Source organism: Trichogramma pretiosum, unplaced genomic scaffold, assembly GCF_000599845.2.
Source record: "Trichogramma pretiosum strain Unisexual culture from Peru unplaced genomic scaffold, Tpre_2.0 scaffold112, whole genome shotgun sequence".
Lineage (NCBI taxonomy): Eukaryota > Metazoa > Arthropoda > Insecta > Hymenoptera > Trichogrammatidae > Trichogramma > Trichogramma pretiosum.
The window spans coordinates 386,426-403,945 of NW_019641022.1; the positions used below are offsets into that span (position 1 = coordinate 386,426).

Here is a 17,520-nt window from a genome sequence, read left to right on the forward strand (position 1 = left end):
CACGAAATTCTCTCTGGTCGTCGGCGACGTCGGTGCACTACATTTTATTACATCACGCGCATAATTCAATTTCATTAAAGAATCTCTCTCTCTGGCCTGCAGCAGAGAAGCTCATCCGCGAAATTCCGCATATAAAAGTACGAGCGGACACGAGCGGGTATATTAAGATAGTCGGCGAAAAAAAATTCCTCAGACAAGCCAAGACTTTATAATTCGTATATCCGACGCCCCGTAGAATATATGCACACGAGGAGTATATTTGGCCCAATTGTCTCGATAATTGAGCTTAATGTTCCAATTAGAAGAAAGGATATTTTTTTTCTTCTCATGCATAATTTTGCACGGCCGAGCGAACCGAGCGAAAAATGCGACGATCGACTTAGCGCGCGCGAAAGCGTCGGGTGGAAAAATAAAAATCATCCAGTCATCGTCGGCTCAATTCTTTATTAATCCCCGGGAAAATCCATCGGAATCAAAGGGCAAACGAACGGACGAGAACAAACATACGATACGAGTCAAGTGTCAAAAGAGACATTTCCTTTCTGTATACATCGTGAAGAAGAAGTAGAAGAAGAATAAGGGCTCGCAGTCTGCGGTGCTCCGCGCGAGCGGAGAGAGTAGACCGCAAGGGTAGTATAGGATAACAGCAGAAGTACACCCCCATTGGTCGCGCGTACACTCCCTCCTCTTCCTCCTCCTACTCCTCTTCTGCTTCTTCTCCTTGTCTTCTTCGTTCTCCTTCGTCGTCTTGGCGTCGTTTTCTCCTCGCACACATATATAGTTTAAGTAAGTACGGGCAAATTTTAGCGCTGATCGCCGCGCAACCAACAGCAGCAGCAGCAGCAGCAACGACTCGTACAATATAAAGCTTTGGCGTTGGCGTCCGCGCGGCGATCGTCTCTCCCAGTATCGTATATAGTATATATACCAACGGACGACGACGCCAAGTCGCCGCCACCGCCGCCGCCAGATACGTGCGAACCATCGTCGAGCTCGCATCTCTCTCCCCCGTCCGTCGTTCCCGAGTGTCCGTTATCGTGTGCGTGTACAACAACAACAACAACACGCCCAACGTCATCCTCCTTCGAGTTGTTTCGTTAAATAGTTGTTCCTTGTTGTAAAAATCGTTCAGTCGGTTTTCCCGGAGGCCGATTTTCACGCCCGTATATACACGCTGGACAAAATGCTGCCGAGGATAACTCTGCTGCTGAGCCTCGGGCTCGTGCTCGTCTCCGGCTATCAGGGTAAGTCGAGCTTTTCTTTTTTTTGCATACGATCACGACAGAATGATAAAGAAAAAGAAACTGGATAAATATATCTGTCGTGTGTACCAAATGCTCCGATATTTTATAAACGCACGGATTTTGACATTTCGAGCTTACGACGCAGCGCTCAAAATCCGATCTCGTATACATTCGTTCGATCGTATCGTATATATAATACAAACACGAGCGATTGGGAAGAGAATCACCACCGTTCCGCATATCGTTTTTCCCGAGATCGTATTATTATTTGCTTTTCTCGATCGTGCGCTCCCTCCCTCTCTCTTAAACTCCGCACCTCCCCCTCGATTCGCGTGCTTGCGCACCACCCGAATCTCTCTCTCTCTCTCGTTCGTGTGTGTATAATAACGATAACATAGATCGATTTATTATCAAAGCTCTGCGAATTGCGTGCAGCTCAGCGCCGGGCCCGTAGTACTATTATCGATCGAATATGCGCTCTCGCGCTTGTAAAACGCACACGCAACGCATAGTATAAATACATAATTTCAGTTGTTGCCGATGTTGTTGCTCGTTGCTGTCGTCGTTGCAGTGATATATACCGCGTCACGCACACCACCACCACCACCAGCAGATAATTGCACCTTTACCTTCGCATTTATCGCGCTTTATACACGATACACGCGTATAATACACCTGCGGCCTGCCCCCGCTGATATAGGCGCGTCGAGATTGAATCGTTTATGCGTTATTTCACCCTTTTTTTCGTTGCAGCGTTGTATATAATATTAGTACTTTGTAAGCGGTGTTGTAAGCGCGTTACGCAACAAACTATATACATGCATAGAGCACGTATTAGCGCGCTTACGAGTGTACCCTGTAATTTTTTTTATCATTTGTTCTGTATATATCTGTCGATCTGTCACTCTCTCTCTCTTTAATTTTCCTCGCATTGTATACTTTTATTGTACTGAATATACCGAGCTATCTCGCAATTCACGAAATGAATCAATTAAGCTCTCGGCCGAGCTCTCCTCGGTATATACGCTTCTCGTTGTATAAGGGCGTATTGTATTATTTACGTAAAAAAAAAATGAAAAGAAAAGCGAGAACGACAGAGAGAGAGAAAGACATAGAGAAGAAAAAAAGGCGCTACTCATCGTCGTCAACTTGGAGTAATTTCATCGTCGTTCGCGCGATTTCGACCATCCGTATACATATATCGTTGGTATTAAAAGTGCTTCCCCTTTTTTTACGCGCGCGAGCGACGCATCTGTATAGGACGCAGCGCACACGAGTAAGATAGAGAGAGAGCAAAATTATTTATGACTCACGTTGTACTGCGCTATATATATAGCGAAGGATTCAATTTGCCAAATTACGCTTGAATAATTACCGAGTCACCGCATCCATTGCCTTGCACATACACATACGTCAAAGTTTATGTGCTCATCTCCGCAAGTGTATACGTATGTGTGTGTTCAAATGTATGTTATATAGTGCAAAGGGACAAAAGGAATTTATCTATGTCCATAATGATACGAGAGCAGATATATATATGGTAGTAGTCGCGCGGTGACGAGACCTGTGTGTGACCTGAATTAGGTGTAAAACGGGACGAACCGAGAGACATCGTAAATTCGATACCGCGCGTTGATCTATCGATCCTGACCCTCTCTCTCTCTCTCTCTGTATCCTATATATACTTGTATACAACGCAACGAGTAGCCGAGACATCATCGCTCGGGTTTTGCTCGCACACATATATATCGCGCGTGGAAAGAAAAAAAGCGCGTACAACGAGTCACGACGTCCACTTCCCCTAAAGAGAGTTGCAACGAGCAAGCGCGTATTATGTACAATACACACTCTATGCACGCGCACACACCCTCGTTTCTGACTTTTACGCGAGCGAAAAATACCAAATATCGTACACATGTGTATACCAAAACTTTCCTCTAACGGCGTTGTCGCCTGCATATAGCGCACGAGCGCTGCGCTCGATAATAATGCAGCTATATATCCCCAACCCCCTCGGTTCGCCCCTCCTTGCGCATGAAAGTGCACACAGTACAGATATATCGCGTATATATATACTTGAATATTGCGTTCCGATGGCGCGACTTTCAGCTCCGCGAGGACATCAGAGCTTGCGAGCGCTATATATAACGTTTCCGTAACTGCAGCTGGAATCAAGCTAGTTTACTCTGGAAAACGATCTTCTCTCTCAATTTCTCTTTCGGTTAAGCTCCAAGACGACTTTATAAAAGTTATTATTTTAAGGTCGACCGCGACGCGCATAATATATATAATACGGAGAGATATTAGAGCGTCGCCACGGTTTATAACAGCAGTAGCAGCAGCAGCAAACGAGTCAAATTTTCTTAATGCGCTTTAATATTATAATGCAGCGCGTGAGCGAGCGAGCTGACGCGCCCATAAGAGCGTTTGTATACGTACGTTTCCGCTGCTGCGCGCCGAGGAACGTTGTCTTGAAAAAGAGAGCAAACGAGAGAGACAGAGAGAGAGAGAGACATTATTTACGGGATCGAGTTTCAGACTTTAGGCTCTATAATAATACGTGTGTGTGTGTGTGTGTGTAACAAGACGATTGAACACCTGCGAGAGAGCTTAAAATAATCATAATGCTGTGCACGAAAAAAAAAACGAGAGCGAAAATTGAGTGTGACCCGTGTACGGCACCTCGTAAAAAAATCGTTATCAAGTACGCGATAACGATTTTTTTTCTTATAAGCTACTGGGTGCGATGAAAACCTCATTTTCTTTCTTCGTTCGTTCTTTTAAGCTTCTATGTACGCGATGTAGAAAAAGTGCATACGACTCCACTCTCTTTTTCATCTATCAGATCGGTATACACACATGCTCGATGCAAAATCGTTTCACGATAATCATAACACGACGAGTAGTATTTGCAATAATACCATTATTACACGATACAAAGCATCCATCTATATTTCTCTCTCTCTGTCTGCGATTGTGCCGTAACAATATAACCCGCGAGCACATAGAAAGTGTCGCAATTCTCGCGTGCGTATACGTCAACATTATCACGTGTCTCCACCTGCCTATATAACATAATAAAACGCGTGTATGCGCCTATTATAATACACGATACGATATCGTGTCAAGGATCGTTACGGCACGAACTTATGTGCTGTGCAGCACGTGTGCGTGCGCGATGCGCTGCGATTTTTCTCCTCGGACTGTATTCAACTTTTTTTTTTTTTCGTTATATTAGATTTTCACTCGCCGCGACCCGAGTATTATTATAAATAAGTGCGGCAAGAATGCGATGCGCCCCGTAATACAGTCGAGTAACAGTAACGGAAGCATAAATCACTCGGATTGTATACATAGTGCATGTGTGTATGCAGTAGTATAGCACATCATCGTCTATATACGTGCGCGCTAATTATCCGGCTCGTGCGCGCGGCCGTTTAAATTGTTACATATTTCTTTTTTTCGCTCTCGAGTTGCGCGCAGCGTACTTTATAATATGTACATTCGTTTCATCCTCATCAAGTCACCGTGGACGAGTCGCCGTGTGGGTGAAAATATTACGTACCGGGTCTGACATTGTAATTTGACTCGACGAGAAAAAAAAAAATCATAAAATTATGCTTATTTTAAGTCGTTATTTTCTTAGCGCGTGCATCGATAATTTTCGCAACGTCGATCGCGAGCTTTTTCGCGCGCCCTTTATATATACAGCAAAACTATATACGTATATATATAGTATAAAATACGAGTGGGGCAGTGCAGCTCGCGGAAAGGGTTGCGAATCGACCTACGGTGCCTCTCTGGCGCGCTGCCGCGTGTGTCATTGGCCTCTTTGGCGTCTCGCTGTCTGTAATAGCGTGTATATATATCGTGTACCTATGCTACGAATGCTAAAACGTTAAACTCGAATTCACGCGGGGTTCGATGCGAAATCAAAACGATTCCAAGTTTTTTATTTTACTTCGATAGTTTTAACTTTCATTCGGATCGGTGAAAATTTTACAATTCTTACCGAGCTACGCGTACAGAGAGACTCGAATTGCACGGTAGTAGGATAGCGATCGATAGCACGACATCCGCTTATTTACAATTCCCAAGCTTCGGGCTAAAAGCTCGATTCGCTTGAAAGCTCGTATGATAAATTCGCTAGTAACACGCGTTTATCAATTGTTTTCAGCTCTTTAATTTTGTTAAAACATAATCGAATTCGTCGTCAAGGTTTTACTCGAGTTTCACAAGAAGTTGTGCAAAGTTCGACCCACAGCGATAAATATTTATCACCAGAAAATTATATCAGGGTCACCCAAGGATATGTTTTTTTTACTCTTATTTTTCTTTCTCCTTTCGTTCGAGGGGTGTGAAAAACCATTCAAATCGATTTCATTCAAAACTTTTTAGTATCGCTTCAAGGCGTAATTCGTAGCGTTGCGTTGAGTTACGCTGCACAAAGCTCTAGACTGTTCTCGTCGTTTTTCTTCTTCAGCTCGATATACACTTTATCGTTGCATAAAAAATTATTATTCAAGGCACACCGTTAAAACAGATAAAGGATCGTCGTATTTCGTGCGTTTCGAGTTCGGATCGAGATCGGAACGAGCGACATATTATCGAACGCCCACCCACACAACGATCAACAATTTATCATTCGACGCGTGCCGTCCTCGCCTATGTTTAGATAATGCGAACGCGGTCCCCGTACGCATCGTACGTGTTTTCTTTTTCTTTTTTTTTTTTTTTTTTTATTTTCAATCTATCTCGTTCTCTCGCGCGTTTATACGGAGTCGGAAACGGCTCGAGAGCTCTCGCGACTAATTGGTTTACACATCGGGCTCTCGAGAGTGACTTATATGGATTGTTATCGCGCGAGGCGCATCGCGCGCGCTACTTTTCAGCGCGTGTGTGTAGCGCAGTAGTTTAATTGCACTTTTTTTCTCGTTTCCTCGATATACGACATTTTTTACGTTATGTCTCGAGGAGTGATCTTTTTTGGATCACGTGGTTCGAAAAAAGTATGTTACCGATTACGTAGGAAAAACGTGTCCCAGGAGTAATTTAGCGATCGATTCTGTTGTATACGCCCTTGGAGATTTCTATTCTCCGAGCGAGAAGAGAAAAGAGTCGAACGGTTGTAACGTAATAATAGATGCTGATTAACCTTAATAGTGTTATTGTTATGTGCGAGTACCAATGAAAAATTAGGGATTGCTCGTACTAATGCGTAATGCATTGAGTTGTCGCGCGTGGTCATAGTTTTGTTTGTGTAACGATTGCACACTCTAGGCTATATTGAAACATAAAGTAAAAGAAGTGTTCAGAAAAAACTTATTTTCTTTGAGAAGTAGTTCAAAATTTTTACCCATGTGAAAATAAAGAAATTTTCATTTGATTCAATCGTTTAAATGCATAGTCGTATAAAATCACTGCCCTCAAAAAATAGATCAAGAGTTTTTACTTCGTGTATCATTCATGATCTGAATTGATCTAAAATTGCTCTAAATTTTTAGTTCGTTGCAAAAAACCAAAAAAAAAAAAACATCACTGAGCAAAATATTCGCCCTTTGACAACGTGTCGCACATATATACGGATGGGCTATGGGTGAACTCGATACCTCGATGTGTGGTGAAGCGAGCACGGCTTCTTTATATTTCTTACGCGCATGGGGAGTCAAGATTTTTCAACTTGTCATTCGAGACATTATGCCTTTTTACGTTGCTTACTTAAATTCTATTATTCCTATAGCGCATAAGCACGTTTCGTTTCTTTAAAACAAAGTACACTTATTAAATCGAATAACATCAATTATATAGTACTTATAAGTCAAGCTCCTAAAACTAGCGACGTTTCCTCGAGTGCTAAAAGTTTCGATCCTTCACCTAGGTGGCGTGTTAGACACTCACAAGTGGTAAAAATAATTCTGATCTGAATATAAGTGGGCTTTTCTAACTGATGCCACGATTAAGGTGCGACGTAGCTTTTAAAGTGGTGCTCCGTTAGAGATCGAAGATTATTTCTTATTTTTCTTGACTGTAATAACGTCAATAGTCAATACCTACACTTGTCTGCAGATTCATGAATGCTAATAATACATTAGTGTGCAGTTGATCGATGGGCGAATTATGATGTAGTCTTCGTTCCAAAACTTGAGCGGATCCCGCAAGCTCTGCTGCGATTGTAAACATGTTCCCGACGAAAAATCCACATTCGTATTTTTGAAGGATTACGCGCAGCCACTCAGAACACGTCGACGAAACGAATCAACCATAAAGTACACAAAACGAGTCTTCTTAACGCGTCTATTATTCGTAATAATAATCCGCCAGCCCCGTGTAAGCTCCGAGCGAACGTCGTTTTCACTGCATACGCAGCCGGTACAAAACTGCCTCGTCACTGCCGCTACTCGCACAGCACGTATCGTTCAACATTATATCTAATTGCTTCGGGCCCGATACTCTCTCCATATATATATTTACGCAAAGTTTCGCACACTTACGCTCGTCTTCGTTTTACGATCGCTCGAAATTGCATGTGTGATTATGTATCGCGCATATAGCTCTTGTTTCGAGAACTCGCGAGTATATATAACAATGAGGCCTGGCCCGCGCCTCCATATCGATCCGATCGGTATATGAGCGCGTCCAGCATAAGTCGGCCACCCCGCGCGATTACGGCATTTTTAGCCGAAAGTGTCGTATGTTTAGCTCGTTCGGAAACGTTTACCAAGGGTCAGAAAAAAAATCCAAACCCATAAATCGATAGATTTTTTCCTCCTCTTTCTAGTGGTGTAACTCGAAAAATTCTTAAAAATTGATTTTGAGGTTAAAACTCGACTTGAATGTTTAAGTCCATTTTCCCAAAAAATGTATCCTCCGATTTCAATTTAAGTTGTACCAATCGAAAGAGGAGGCAAAAATCTATCGAAAACCATGTTTTCCAGGATGGAGAAATGATAAAAACTATTAAAGATATCGAGATGAATAGCGCGGGACGGCGCGCGCGGACCTGTTTTCCTGCCTATGTCTTTTCGACTCGCTAAAAAAATGCTGGAAAAATAATTTAAACACGTAAATTGATAGATTTTTTCCTCTACTTTCGATTGGTAATGTTAATTTTAAGGTCAAAATTGAAATACTAGAAGAAATATTGTCTTAAAAATTCAAGTCAAGTTTTGACTAAGAAAAAAATTTTTGGGAATTTTTCAATAACACCATCAGAAAGAGGAGAAAAAAATCTATCGATTTACGTGTTTAAATTATTTTTCCAGCATTTTTTAAGCGATTACGAGCGAGTCGAAAAGACAAAGACACGGCGCCGTGCGTGTGCCGCCGCTGGCGCACGGAAAACAGGTCCGCGCGCGCCGTCCCGCGCTATCCATCTCGATATTTTTAATACTTCTTATCATTTCTCCATCCTGGAAAACATGGTTTTCGATAGATTTTTGCCTCCTCTTTCGATTGGTACAGTTTAAATTGAAATCGGAGGATACATTTTTTGGGAAAATGGACTTAAACATTCAAGTCGAGTTTTAACCTCAAAATCAATTTTGAAGAATTTTTTGAGTTACACCACTAGAAAGAAGAGGAAAAAATCTATCGATCTATGGGTTTGGATTTTTTTTCTGACCCTTGGTAAACGTTTCCGAGCGAGCTAAATATACGACACTTTCGGCCAAAAATGCCGTAATCGCGCGGGGTGGCCGACTTATGCTGGACGCGCTCATATACCCACACCGCACGCGTGTTTGTTTACGCACTCGTTCGCGCGCGGCTCTGCGAAAAGGTATATAATTTTTTTCATGACTCGTTGCGAGAAAAAAGTGAGTCGGAGCAAAATTTCGTCGTCCGTAGATGTTTAACTCGAACGATATTATATTCATAAATGAGAGGCGTCGCATCCGCCTTACATGTGCATCAATTAACCATACCGAGTCTCAACGAAAAAAAGCTTAGGATATTAGTTAGATCCTCCGCGCTCGGCATTCCTCGGCGTCGCTGATTTAAGCAATTATACTTATATACATACTCACTCGCTGCGCCCACGCAAAAAATGATCCGCCCGTGCGCAATTAATATTCATATACATTCTCCGTCGTTCAACAGACGACTACAGCAGCAATTACAATCGTCCGACGACGAACGAGAGCCACACGGCGGTGTTCTGCTACGTCAACGGCACCCGCCTCGTCTCGCAGTCGCGTCGCAACACCTACCAGACCGGCCACTTCGGCGTGGAGAGCATCAAGGTCGAGCTGTGCACGCACATCGTCTACGGGGCTGCTGTGCTCGAGCCCAACAGCTGGGACATCCGTGCCATCGATCCGGACCTCGAGCACCGTCAGAGCTCGGGCAACAAGATCTCCTTCGACGATATTACCGAGTTGAAGAATCGCAAGAGGGATCTGAAGGTGCTGATATCGGTGAGCGGCACACCGACGGCCTTCTCGCAGATGGCCAAGTCGCATCGCGAGGTCTTTGTGCAGCACGCCAAGACCTTCTTGAAGTGAGTAGTAATAGTCTGCTTAATGATATAGCGATCGACGGGTAAAATAAATAAAATGAATTTGTGTCGTCGCAGCAAGTACAAGTTCGACGGGCTGAACATCGACTGGCAGTACCCGACCCGTCGTGGCGGCACCACCGAGGACAAGCAGAACTTCGGCCTCCTCATCAAGGAGCTCAAGATCATGTTCCGCAACGAGGCCAAACTCCTCACCGCCTCCATCTCCCCCATGCGTCAGACCGTCATCAACGGCTACGAGTACATGGACGGCGTCGTCATGGAGTCGGTCGACTACTGGTTCATCCTCGCCACCGAGTACTACGGCCACTGGTCCAATCGCATCGGCCCCAATGCGCCCCTTCGCGGCCGCGAGAATCTCGGCGTCGAGAAGACCATCGACGATCTCAAGTATCTGTTTCAGAAGCACGCCTACAAGCTCGTCCTCGTCGTGCCGTTCTACGGCAAGAAGTTCCAGCTGCGTGGCCCGCTGCAGAACAATTACGAGAGTCCGATCGGCAAGGACTTCGTGAACATGCACGCCCCGGCGGAGAACGTGATACTGAGCTATCGCGAGATCTGCCAGAAGATGAGCAACGAGCAGTGGCGCCGGGGCTGGGACAGCGACAGCGAGACGCCCTACATCGTCAAGGACGCCGGGGCCATCGTCTTCGACGACGCGCAGTCCGTTCAGGCGAAGGTATGAGAATAATTAGTTTGCGATGGGGTGACGATAATATACAGTGTCCGTCAATTACTTTTGACATAACTGAAAGAAAATGATCAAACTTACAAATTACGTAGTTTATCAAACATGAACGAATCAAGATTTTAAAATAACCATTCAAAAGATCTTTACGACCTTTGAAATTACGATAACTGACAAGGAGAGCTTTTTAGGTCCGGGTCATGGATTTGCTCCAAAATTTTTTTTGCGGTCTCTGAAGCTCCCTGTGCTTAGTTTGATTTCATGGGCCTTAGGGCCCATTTTTTAAAGGATTTTCCACTTTAAGAAAAAATCTTTGTTATTTTCTATATCGATATAGAAGTACTGAAACGAAAAAATGCAATGATTAAAAGTTTTAAAATTTTTCAAAGAATCTGCTTGAATTTTTCCAAAATTTTCCGGACCCTCTATCTCCTCTCTTTAAGAAGTCCTAAAATCTATTAAAAAAGCGTTAAATTTGGGCCTTTTGAATTAAGTGATAGGTGGTCCCGAAAATTCTGAAAAAATTCAAGCAGATTTTTTGAAAAATTTTAAAACTTTTAATCATTGCATTTTTTCGTTTCAGTACTTCTATATCGATATAGAAAATAACAAAGATTTTTTTTATAATGTGGAAAATCCTCTACAAAATGGGCCCTAAGGCCCACAAGATCAAACTTAGCACATGGAGCTTCAGTATTGAGTACCGGAAGACCCCCAAAAAAGTTTGGTAAAGATCTGTGACCTGGATCTGAAAAGCTCTCCTTGTGAGACAAGAAAAGCTAATATTTTTGATTCGTTAATTATTAATAACAAAGTTGATGAATAAACTTAAGAAAAATCAATATGACTATAAAATACTTGTAAAGACCTTTTGAATATGGTTTTATTTTAATATGTCGATTCTACCATTTTTGACTGAACTACGTAACTTTTAAGTTTGCACATTTTTCGCTCAGTTATGTCAAAAGTGCCACGAATCGAATTTTTCAATCGTCCTCCTCTTTCTCGACAGACGAGCATGGCCCTGCGCCGTGGCCTGGGCGGCGTCATGGCCTTCAGCATCGACATGGACGACTTCGACGGCGACTGCTCGGACGGCTCGGCGCACGGCCGACGCGGCGGCAGCAGCAGCACCAACACCGGCTCCAACTCGGACAGTTACAATTACAATTGGCGCGATCGGAGCGCGCGCAAGTATCCGCTGCTGCAGATCATGTACGACACCGTGGAGCGGGGCCCGAACTCGGCCGGCCTCGGCTCGGCCTCGCTGCTCCTGGTGACGATGTCGGCCGCGATCGCCACGATGCTCAACAAGCCTCAGTAAAGGGAAGGATGAAAGAATAAAATTATAAAAAAGATGGGGAACACATTGCCTTATAATTGTAGAGCGTAGGAAAGAAAAATAAATTAATTTACGTGACTGTATTGTTCTGGATCCGCACGATCTCGCTTGAAAGTATATCGACGATAAAAATCCGGACGATCATGAGCTTTTCGCGGGATCTAAAACGACGATGAAAATAAAAAAAAATTATGAATTTTCACGATGCTTATTATATGAATATAAATTATTATATACATTATGTAGTACACGATACTGTATTATAAACATTATGGCGTATTATTATGTGTTTAGGTCTTCTATCATTTAATTAATTGTAGTCTATATAGGAAATATGGACTCATTTTTTTTTCGTAAGCTAAATAATGTATGTGCATTTACATTAATATGTATTATAGATAATAATGCGAGAATAAAACGATGATATATATTTATGATTATTATATTTCATACGCTGTAAGAAAACGTTCGTTTTACAATGGGCGTAATAATATTAATGATAATTAATAATGTTGTACGAAACTTTTAATGGTAATGAGTATAATTTACCATTGTGCACGATGTGTGTATGTAAACCAAAAGAAATTCATTTAGTTTCGTAATATCTATGTTGATTTATTTTTTCTAAACTGTCGATCATTTTGTAAAGATGAGATTTATGACTCCTGCCGATTAGATTTTTATAAAAAAATGTATTTTTCTCTTCCACGATGACGATGTACCGTGTTTATTTCATACCGATGTATCGTACAAATGTGTTTAAATTTTATGTATTTAAAATCATTTTTACAATCAACTCTAAGTGTACTTTTTTGTTAATAATAATGATAATAATAATTAATCAAATAAAAACGATGTGAGTTATTTAATAATTTCATGACCAAAAGAAAATAGAATTTTAATTATTTTGTGAATTTATGAAGTGCTCAATCTTATTTACTTGAATACCAGAATTTAGAATTTGATGAGAGAAATAATAATTAGGTGTATTTATAATTAATTGCATGCATACGTGAATAAAGAAAGATGATGTTTTTGAAAGATAGGCAAGGAAGTTTTCAATTGAAAAGACAATAGATTTTATTTTATAAAAAAAGTTTATTACTACTTCAGTAGTGAATCACAAAAAAAGAATGCCAAGTGTTGATTACAATAATTCATAACTTGACAAAACATCTTAGGAGATGGTATTGAAATTTTAGTCAATACCTTGAAACAAAATACATTAGAACGTAAATGCAAGTGGACTTTTAAAGCTAATGCTTACTTTACACGTTTAACTTAAATTAATGCGTTGTGAATGAATTTCAATTATATACATTGAATGAATGAAAAACTTATTGAAAGGATTAAAATTATCACTAATAGTTGGTCTGGTCAGTCCCTTTAGGCAGCTTTGACAGTTGATTTCTTTCCTCTTTGGCCACCACGTTGCTGAGCGTTATCTTCAGCTTGCGGTTCTTTACTGGAATGGGCCTCTTGTTCTTTGATGGCGGGCTGTCCAGTATACTGAACCTTGATGACTTTTTCTTTCTTATCTTCAAGGGCCTTCTTTGTTGGTGCTGTAATTGTCAAAACTCCATCAGATGACAAGCGTGACTCGACCTGATCAACCTCGCATTGATTTGGAATCATGTATTTGCGAGTGAATTGTCTTGAAATCCATCCATGCTCGTCTTTCTTCTCCTCGTGCTTGGCATCGACGATTACGTGGTTGTCGACAACTTTTACATTGATCTCCTCAGGGCTGAATTGTTGAACATCAAGGGTAACCTTGAACTGGTCTTTGTCAGCCGATACAGTAGAATGGCCACGACCTTCTTTCCTCATCAAGCTATGGAGGAATGGATGGTAGCGAGAAACATGGCGATGGTGTCTGCCTGGTCTGTACAGCTGCAACTCTGATCTCACAGGAGCAAAGCGATCAATGATGTCTTCTGGATTGAGTGGCAGTCCAAAGTGTTGGTCAGCCAAGTAATGAGGTTCATCCAGCTCGCTCCACCAGTCAGAGAAGAGAAGTGGTACAAGAGACATGTTTACTTGAAGTTTCTGTAACAAAATGAATAATAAACTATGAGTATGCAATGACAAAAAAATAATTTCAAAAGAAATGAATGTGAAAAAAATAAGTTTAAGTTCTAGATTTATTTAAGAGCCAAGTGAGAATATTTTTATTCCAAGTAAAAATTAAAGGTAGAGAAATTAATTTGAAATTAACGCGATTGAAATTTTTAAAGACAAAAATTAATTTTGTTTTATTCAAAGTGAAAATTGAAACTAAAAGTTAAATTGACAGTTGATTATTTACCTTTTAAACTTGACAGACGAAATAACTCGATGTAATATCCGCAAAACGCGCTGTATACGTTGAAACGTAAGACTCGCTGTTGATGCACAGTAAACTTTTAACCACTCGTTAACAATCCAAATATACTTTTGCAATAACACAGTATATATCCAACGAATTGACTGTTGCTAGAGAGTCGTTCGATTAAAGAACGTCGTAAGTAGGTATAGTCGAGATCGGAATCTCAAGAGATGCTTTTAGCTTGGCGTTTGAATTGATACTGACTCGACTCCAGCCGGAGCGCCTGTATTTATACTCGGTCGCGTGCGCGGCAGTAGCGCTCGAAACGCCGGCAGATTTCTAGATACTTCTCGAAGCGCACGGCGAGAATATTCGCACAGTCGTGTATACGCTGACAATAGGCTCGGCTGCTGCCGGAGCTTCGCGAATGTTACCGACTTTACCACGCGAGTCCGTGCATAAAGTGCGCGGATATTTCGCGCGCTCCCGAGTCGCTTCTAGAAACGTTCTAGATACGACGTACAGGGGGGTGAGTTTCGAGAAAGAGAATCTATCGTTGCGAATTTCGCACGTAGTTCAGATGAAAATTTATGATGCTTATTGCATGTTTAGGATGGTTTCCGATTAATTTTTTTTGGAAAATAATCATGATAGACTTCTAACTGACTTTAGGGAGCTTTAGATAGTTTGCTGAAATAAGTGAAAAATTTAATCGATACTCGTAATTTATAACAAAATCAATGGGTTTTAATGCGAATTCCAAGTTCAATCATTACAGAGAGTAAATTCATACTGTTGTCATTATGAGCAATAAAAATATTTAGACATACAGAGATTATTTAAATTAAAACTCCATAATTAATTATCCAAAAGATTGAAACAGAAATAAGTTTAAATAAATAAATTAGTTGAAATTTGAACTCGAGTATTAACGTAATTAGTTCAGCAGATGTATTATGCAGTAAATTGGCTGTTATATGTCGCTTTTTCCACCATTACGTCGTAGTATTAGTGCGCCCATTCATTCGGGATTCAAAATTATCGTTGAAATATTAAAATTTTAAATAAAAATTATTTATTCGATTGAATATGGCATTGAAAATGCTATTTTTAAATAAAAATGTAACACGTTTAATTTTTCATTTGAGTTTGTGTGAATAGTGAAAATTGTCAATGATATTTCTATATAAATAATAGCTTATTTAGTTTCTCATAAGCCCATGAAATTTTTCTTCATTTAAGATTATTTAAATGGTGAATATAAAAGTAGATTGTTATATGCAAATAATATTTTTAAATAAAAAATTAGTTCATTTAAATTATTATGGATGAACGAAAATTTTCTTCAAAATGAAAATCATTCGAGTTTATGTAAATGGCGAAACTTGCCAATTTCAGATGATTTTTGTAAATAAAAATGTAACTCATTAAATTTTTCGTAGATGAATGAAAATTTTCTTTGTTTGAGTTGATTTGAATGATGAAAATTAAATTTCCAGTTGAAGCTTTTGAATGACTTCGGAAACATGTTGTTTATGACAAATGATATTTTAAAATTCAATCTAGCTCATTAAATTTGTTATAAATTTACCCACGTTCAAAGACTGTTATAAGTTTAAGAAGGTATTTCATTATCAGTAAAAATCATCATGATCCATAGGTTTTATTCAATTGAGTTTTTCTAAATTTTCAAAAGCAAATACTTCAATCATGTTTGATGATATCTAGAAAACTCTCGAATTTCAAACAATGTTTAGTCAGCTCGTCAAAATTTAAGAATAATCATCTCAATATATGGAATAGGGTGATGGTAAATAACAACATGATAATATGTTTTCAATGGTACTTGGTCATTTATTACAAAACTTACGAAATATTTATACACAATATGACTTAGAGTTTTGAAAAGTATTACAATGACTAAAATTGGCGCATCATAAATATTACATAAAATACGAGTTGCGTATTTAGACAAAAAAGGAGAAAATTTAACAAACTTATTATTATGGCAGGCGATAATTCAATGAGATTAAATTAAACACACGCACACACGTACATATACACGATCGTGTCGTTCATTCATAACATCGTACGTACACACACAAACATTCGTCATTGATAAATGCACTTAAAAATTTCACACAATCGAGCACCGAACATAGTCTATTTACAAGAATGAAAAATCAGTCAAATCAAAAATTCGCTCTGGGTATTATTACTGCTGCTTCTCGGTGGTAGCAGAAGACGCAGTGGTGGTGCTGCTGCTGCCCGAGCCGAACTCCGGCTCCTCGGTGGTGATGCTGATCTCGTCGTCTTCCTCAGTCTGCTTCTTCTGCTCCTCCGTCTGCTGCTCTGTGAGCGCCGGCTTGCCCGTGTACTCGATCTTGATCCTCCTCACCTGCTCCTTCTTCTCCTTCTCCTTGTCCAGAGGCTTGAGCGGCGCCTGGATCGTCAGCACGCCGTCCGACGAGATCTCCGACGCGACACGGTCGAGCTCCGCTCTCTCGGGCAGGGCGTATCTGCGCACGAACTGGCGCGAGATCAGGCCGTGCTCGTCCTTCTTCTCCTCGTGCTTGGCCTTGATCACCAGATGACGACGTTCCTCGTCGACGCTCACCTCGATCTCCTCGGGCTTGAATTGCTGGACGTCGAGGTGGACGCGGAACTCGTTCTCGTCGTACTTTACCCGGGAGATGCCGCGGCGCTGATCACCGGCCTGTTGGCGCAACAGCTCGTTCCAGGGCCGATAGTAGTTGTCGAGCAGCGAGCCGACGCCGGTGCGATCTCGCAGGATGGACGATGATGGCAGGGCGTAGTAGTAGCGAGAGAGCAGCAGTTGCTCGGGGCTGAGCGACAGGCCGAAGTTCTGGTCCAGCAGACGGTTGGGCGAAAGTTTGGGTCCGTCGAGGTCGCCGCCGAAGTAGGCCGTCGACAATAGCAATGGCAACAGTGTCGAAACCATGTTCGTTGATCACTTGTAATTATCTGCTTCGTTCAAATATAAATAAATTTTCTTCTCAAAAGCTCAAGAGAAAATCGTTATAGCGCGCAGTAAACTCTGCGTGAGTCTAGTCGATTCGTGTTATAGCTTTGTAATGCGTATTGTGTACTGAATCGGCAGAGGGGCTCGGCTCCGTTTATATACCGGTAATCTCTATAACGTATACAGCCGCGCGATATGGTGGGGATCGCTCGACGCAGACGTGTTCGCAGACGCGCGGGTACACGTCAGGAGACTTCGCGCAAACTGAAGAAGATTCGCGATGCAGCCCGCGCGACCTTTCCAGAGTCGAGCTGTATATACCTTGACTGTATGCGAGCGCCCCTGAACGAATGATGCAATTTTCGAGCGAGAAAAGTGTATGATGATGCTACGAGCTGGTCTAATACGCTTTGGACACGTAGAGTTTGAGTCAGCGACGA

General features: G+C 41.4%; 3 protein-coding genes across 3 annotated transcripts; 1 reads left to right on the forward strand and 2 right to left on the reverse strand.

Annotated features, from left to right (window-relative positions):
• The first annotated feature begins 991 nt into the window (after window positions 1-991).
• Window positions 992-12,562, forward strand: LOC106652703 (probable chitinase 2). Its single transcript, XM_014371807.1, has 4 exons — window positions 992-1,244; window positions 9,342-9,741; window positions 9,817-10,438; window positions 11,460-12,562. The coding sequence occupies exons 1-4, from the start codon at window positions 1,184-1,186 to the stop codon at window positions 11,769-11,771; spliced, it is 1,395 nt and encodes a 464-aa protein (XP_014227293.1). The 5' UTR covers window positions 992-1,183; the 3' UTR covers window positions 11,772-12,562.
• Window positions 12,563-13,120: 558 nt separating this feature from the next.
• LOC106652696 (protein lethal(2)essential for life-like) lies at window positions 13,121-14,345 on the reverse strand. Its single transcript, XM_014371799.2, has 2 exons — window positions 14,098-14,345; window positions 13,121-13,838 (listed from the first exon to the last, which is right to left on the reverse strand). Exon 2 carries the CDS (start codon window positions 13,821-13,823, stop codon window positions 13,176-13,178), a length of 648 nt encoding a protein of 215 aa, XP_014227285.1. The 5' UTR covers window positions 13,824-13,838; window positions 14,098-14,345; the 3' UTR covers window positions 13,121-13,175.
• Window positions 14,346-15,926: 1,581 nt separating this feature from the next.
• LOC106652702 (protein lethal(2)essential for life-like) lies at window positions 15,927-17,205 on the reverse strand. The gene has a single exon (XM_014371806.2). The coding sequence runs from the start codon at window positions 17,057-17,059 to the stop codon at window positions 16,313-16,315; it is 747 nt and encodes a 248-aa protein (XP_014227292.1). The 5' UTR covers window positions 17,060-17,205; the 3' UTR covers window positions 15,927-16,312.
• Between the last annotated feature and the right edge of the window lie 315 nt (window positions 17,206-17,520).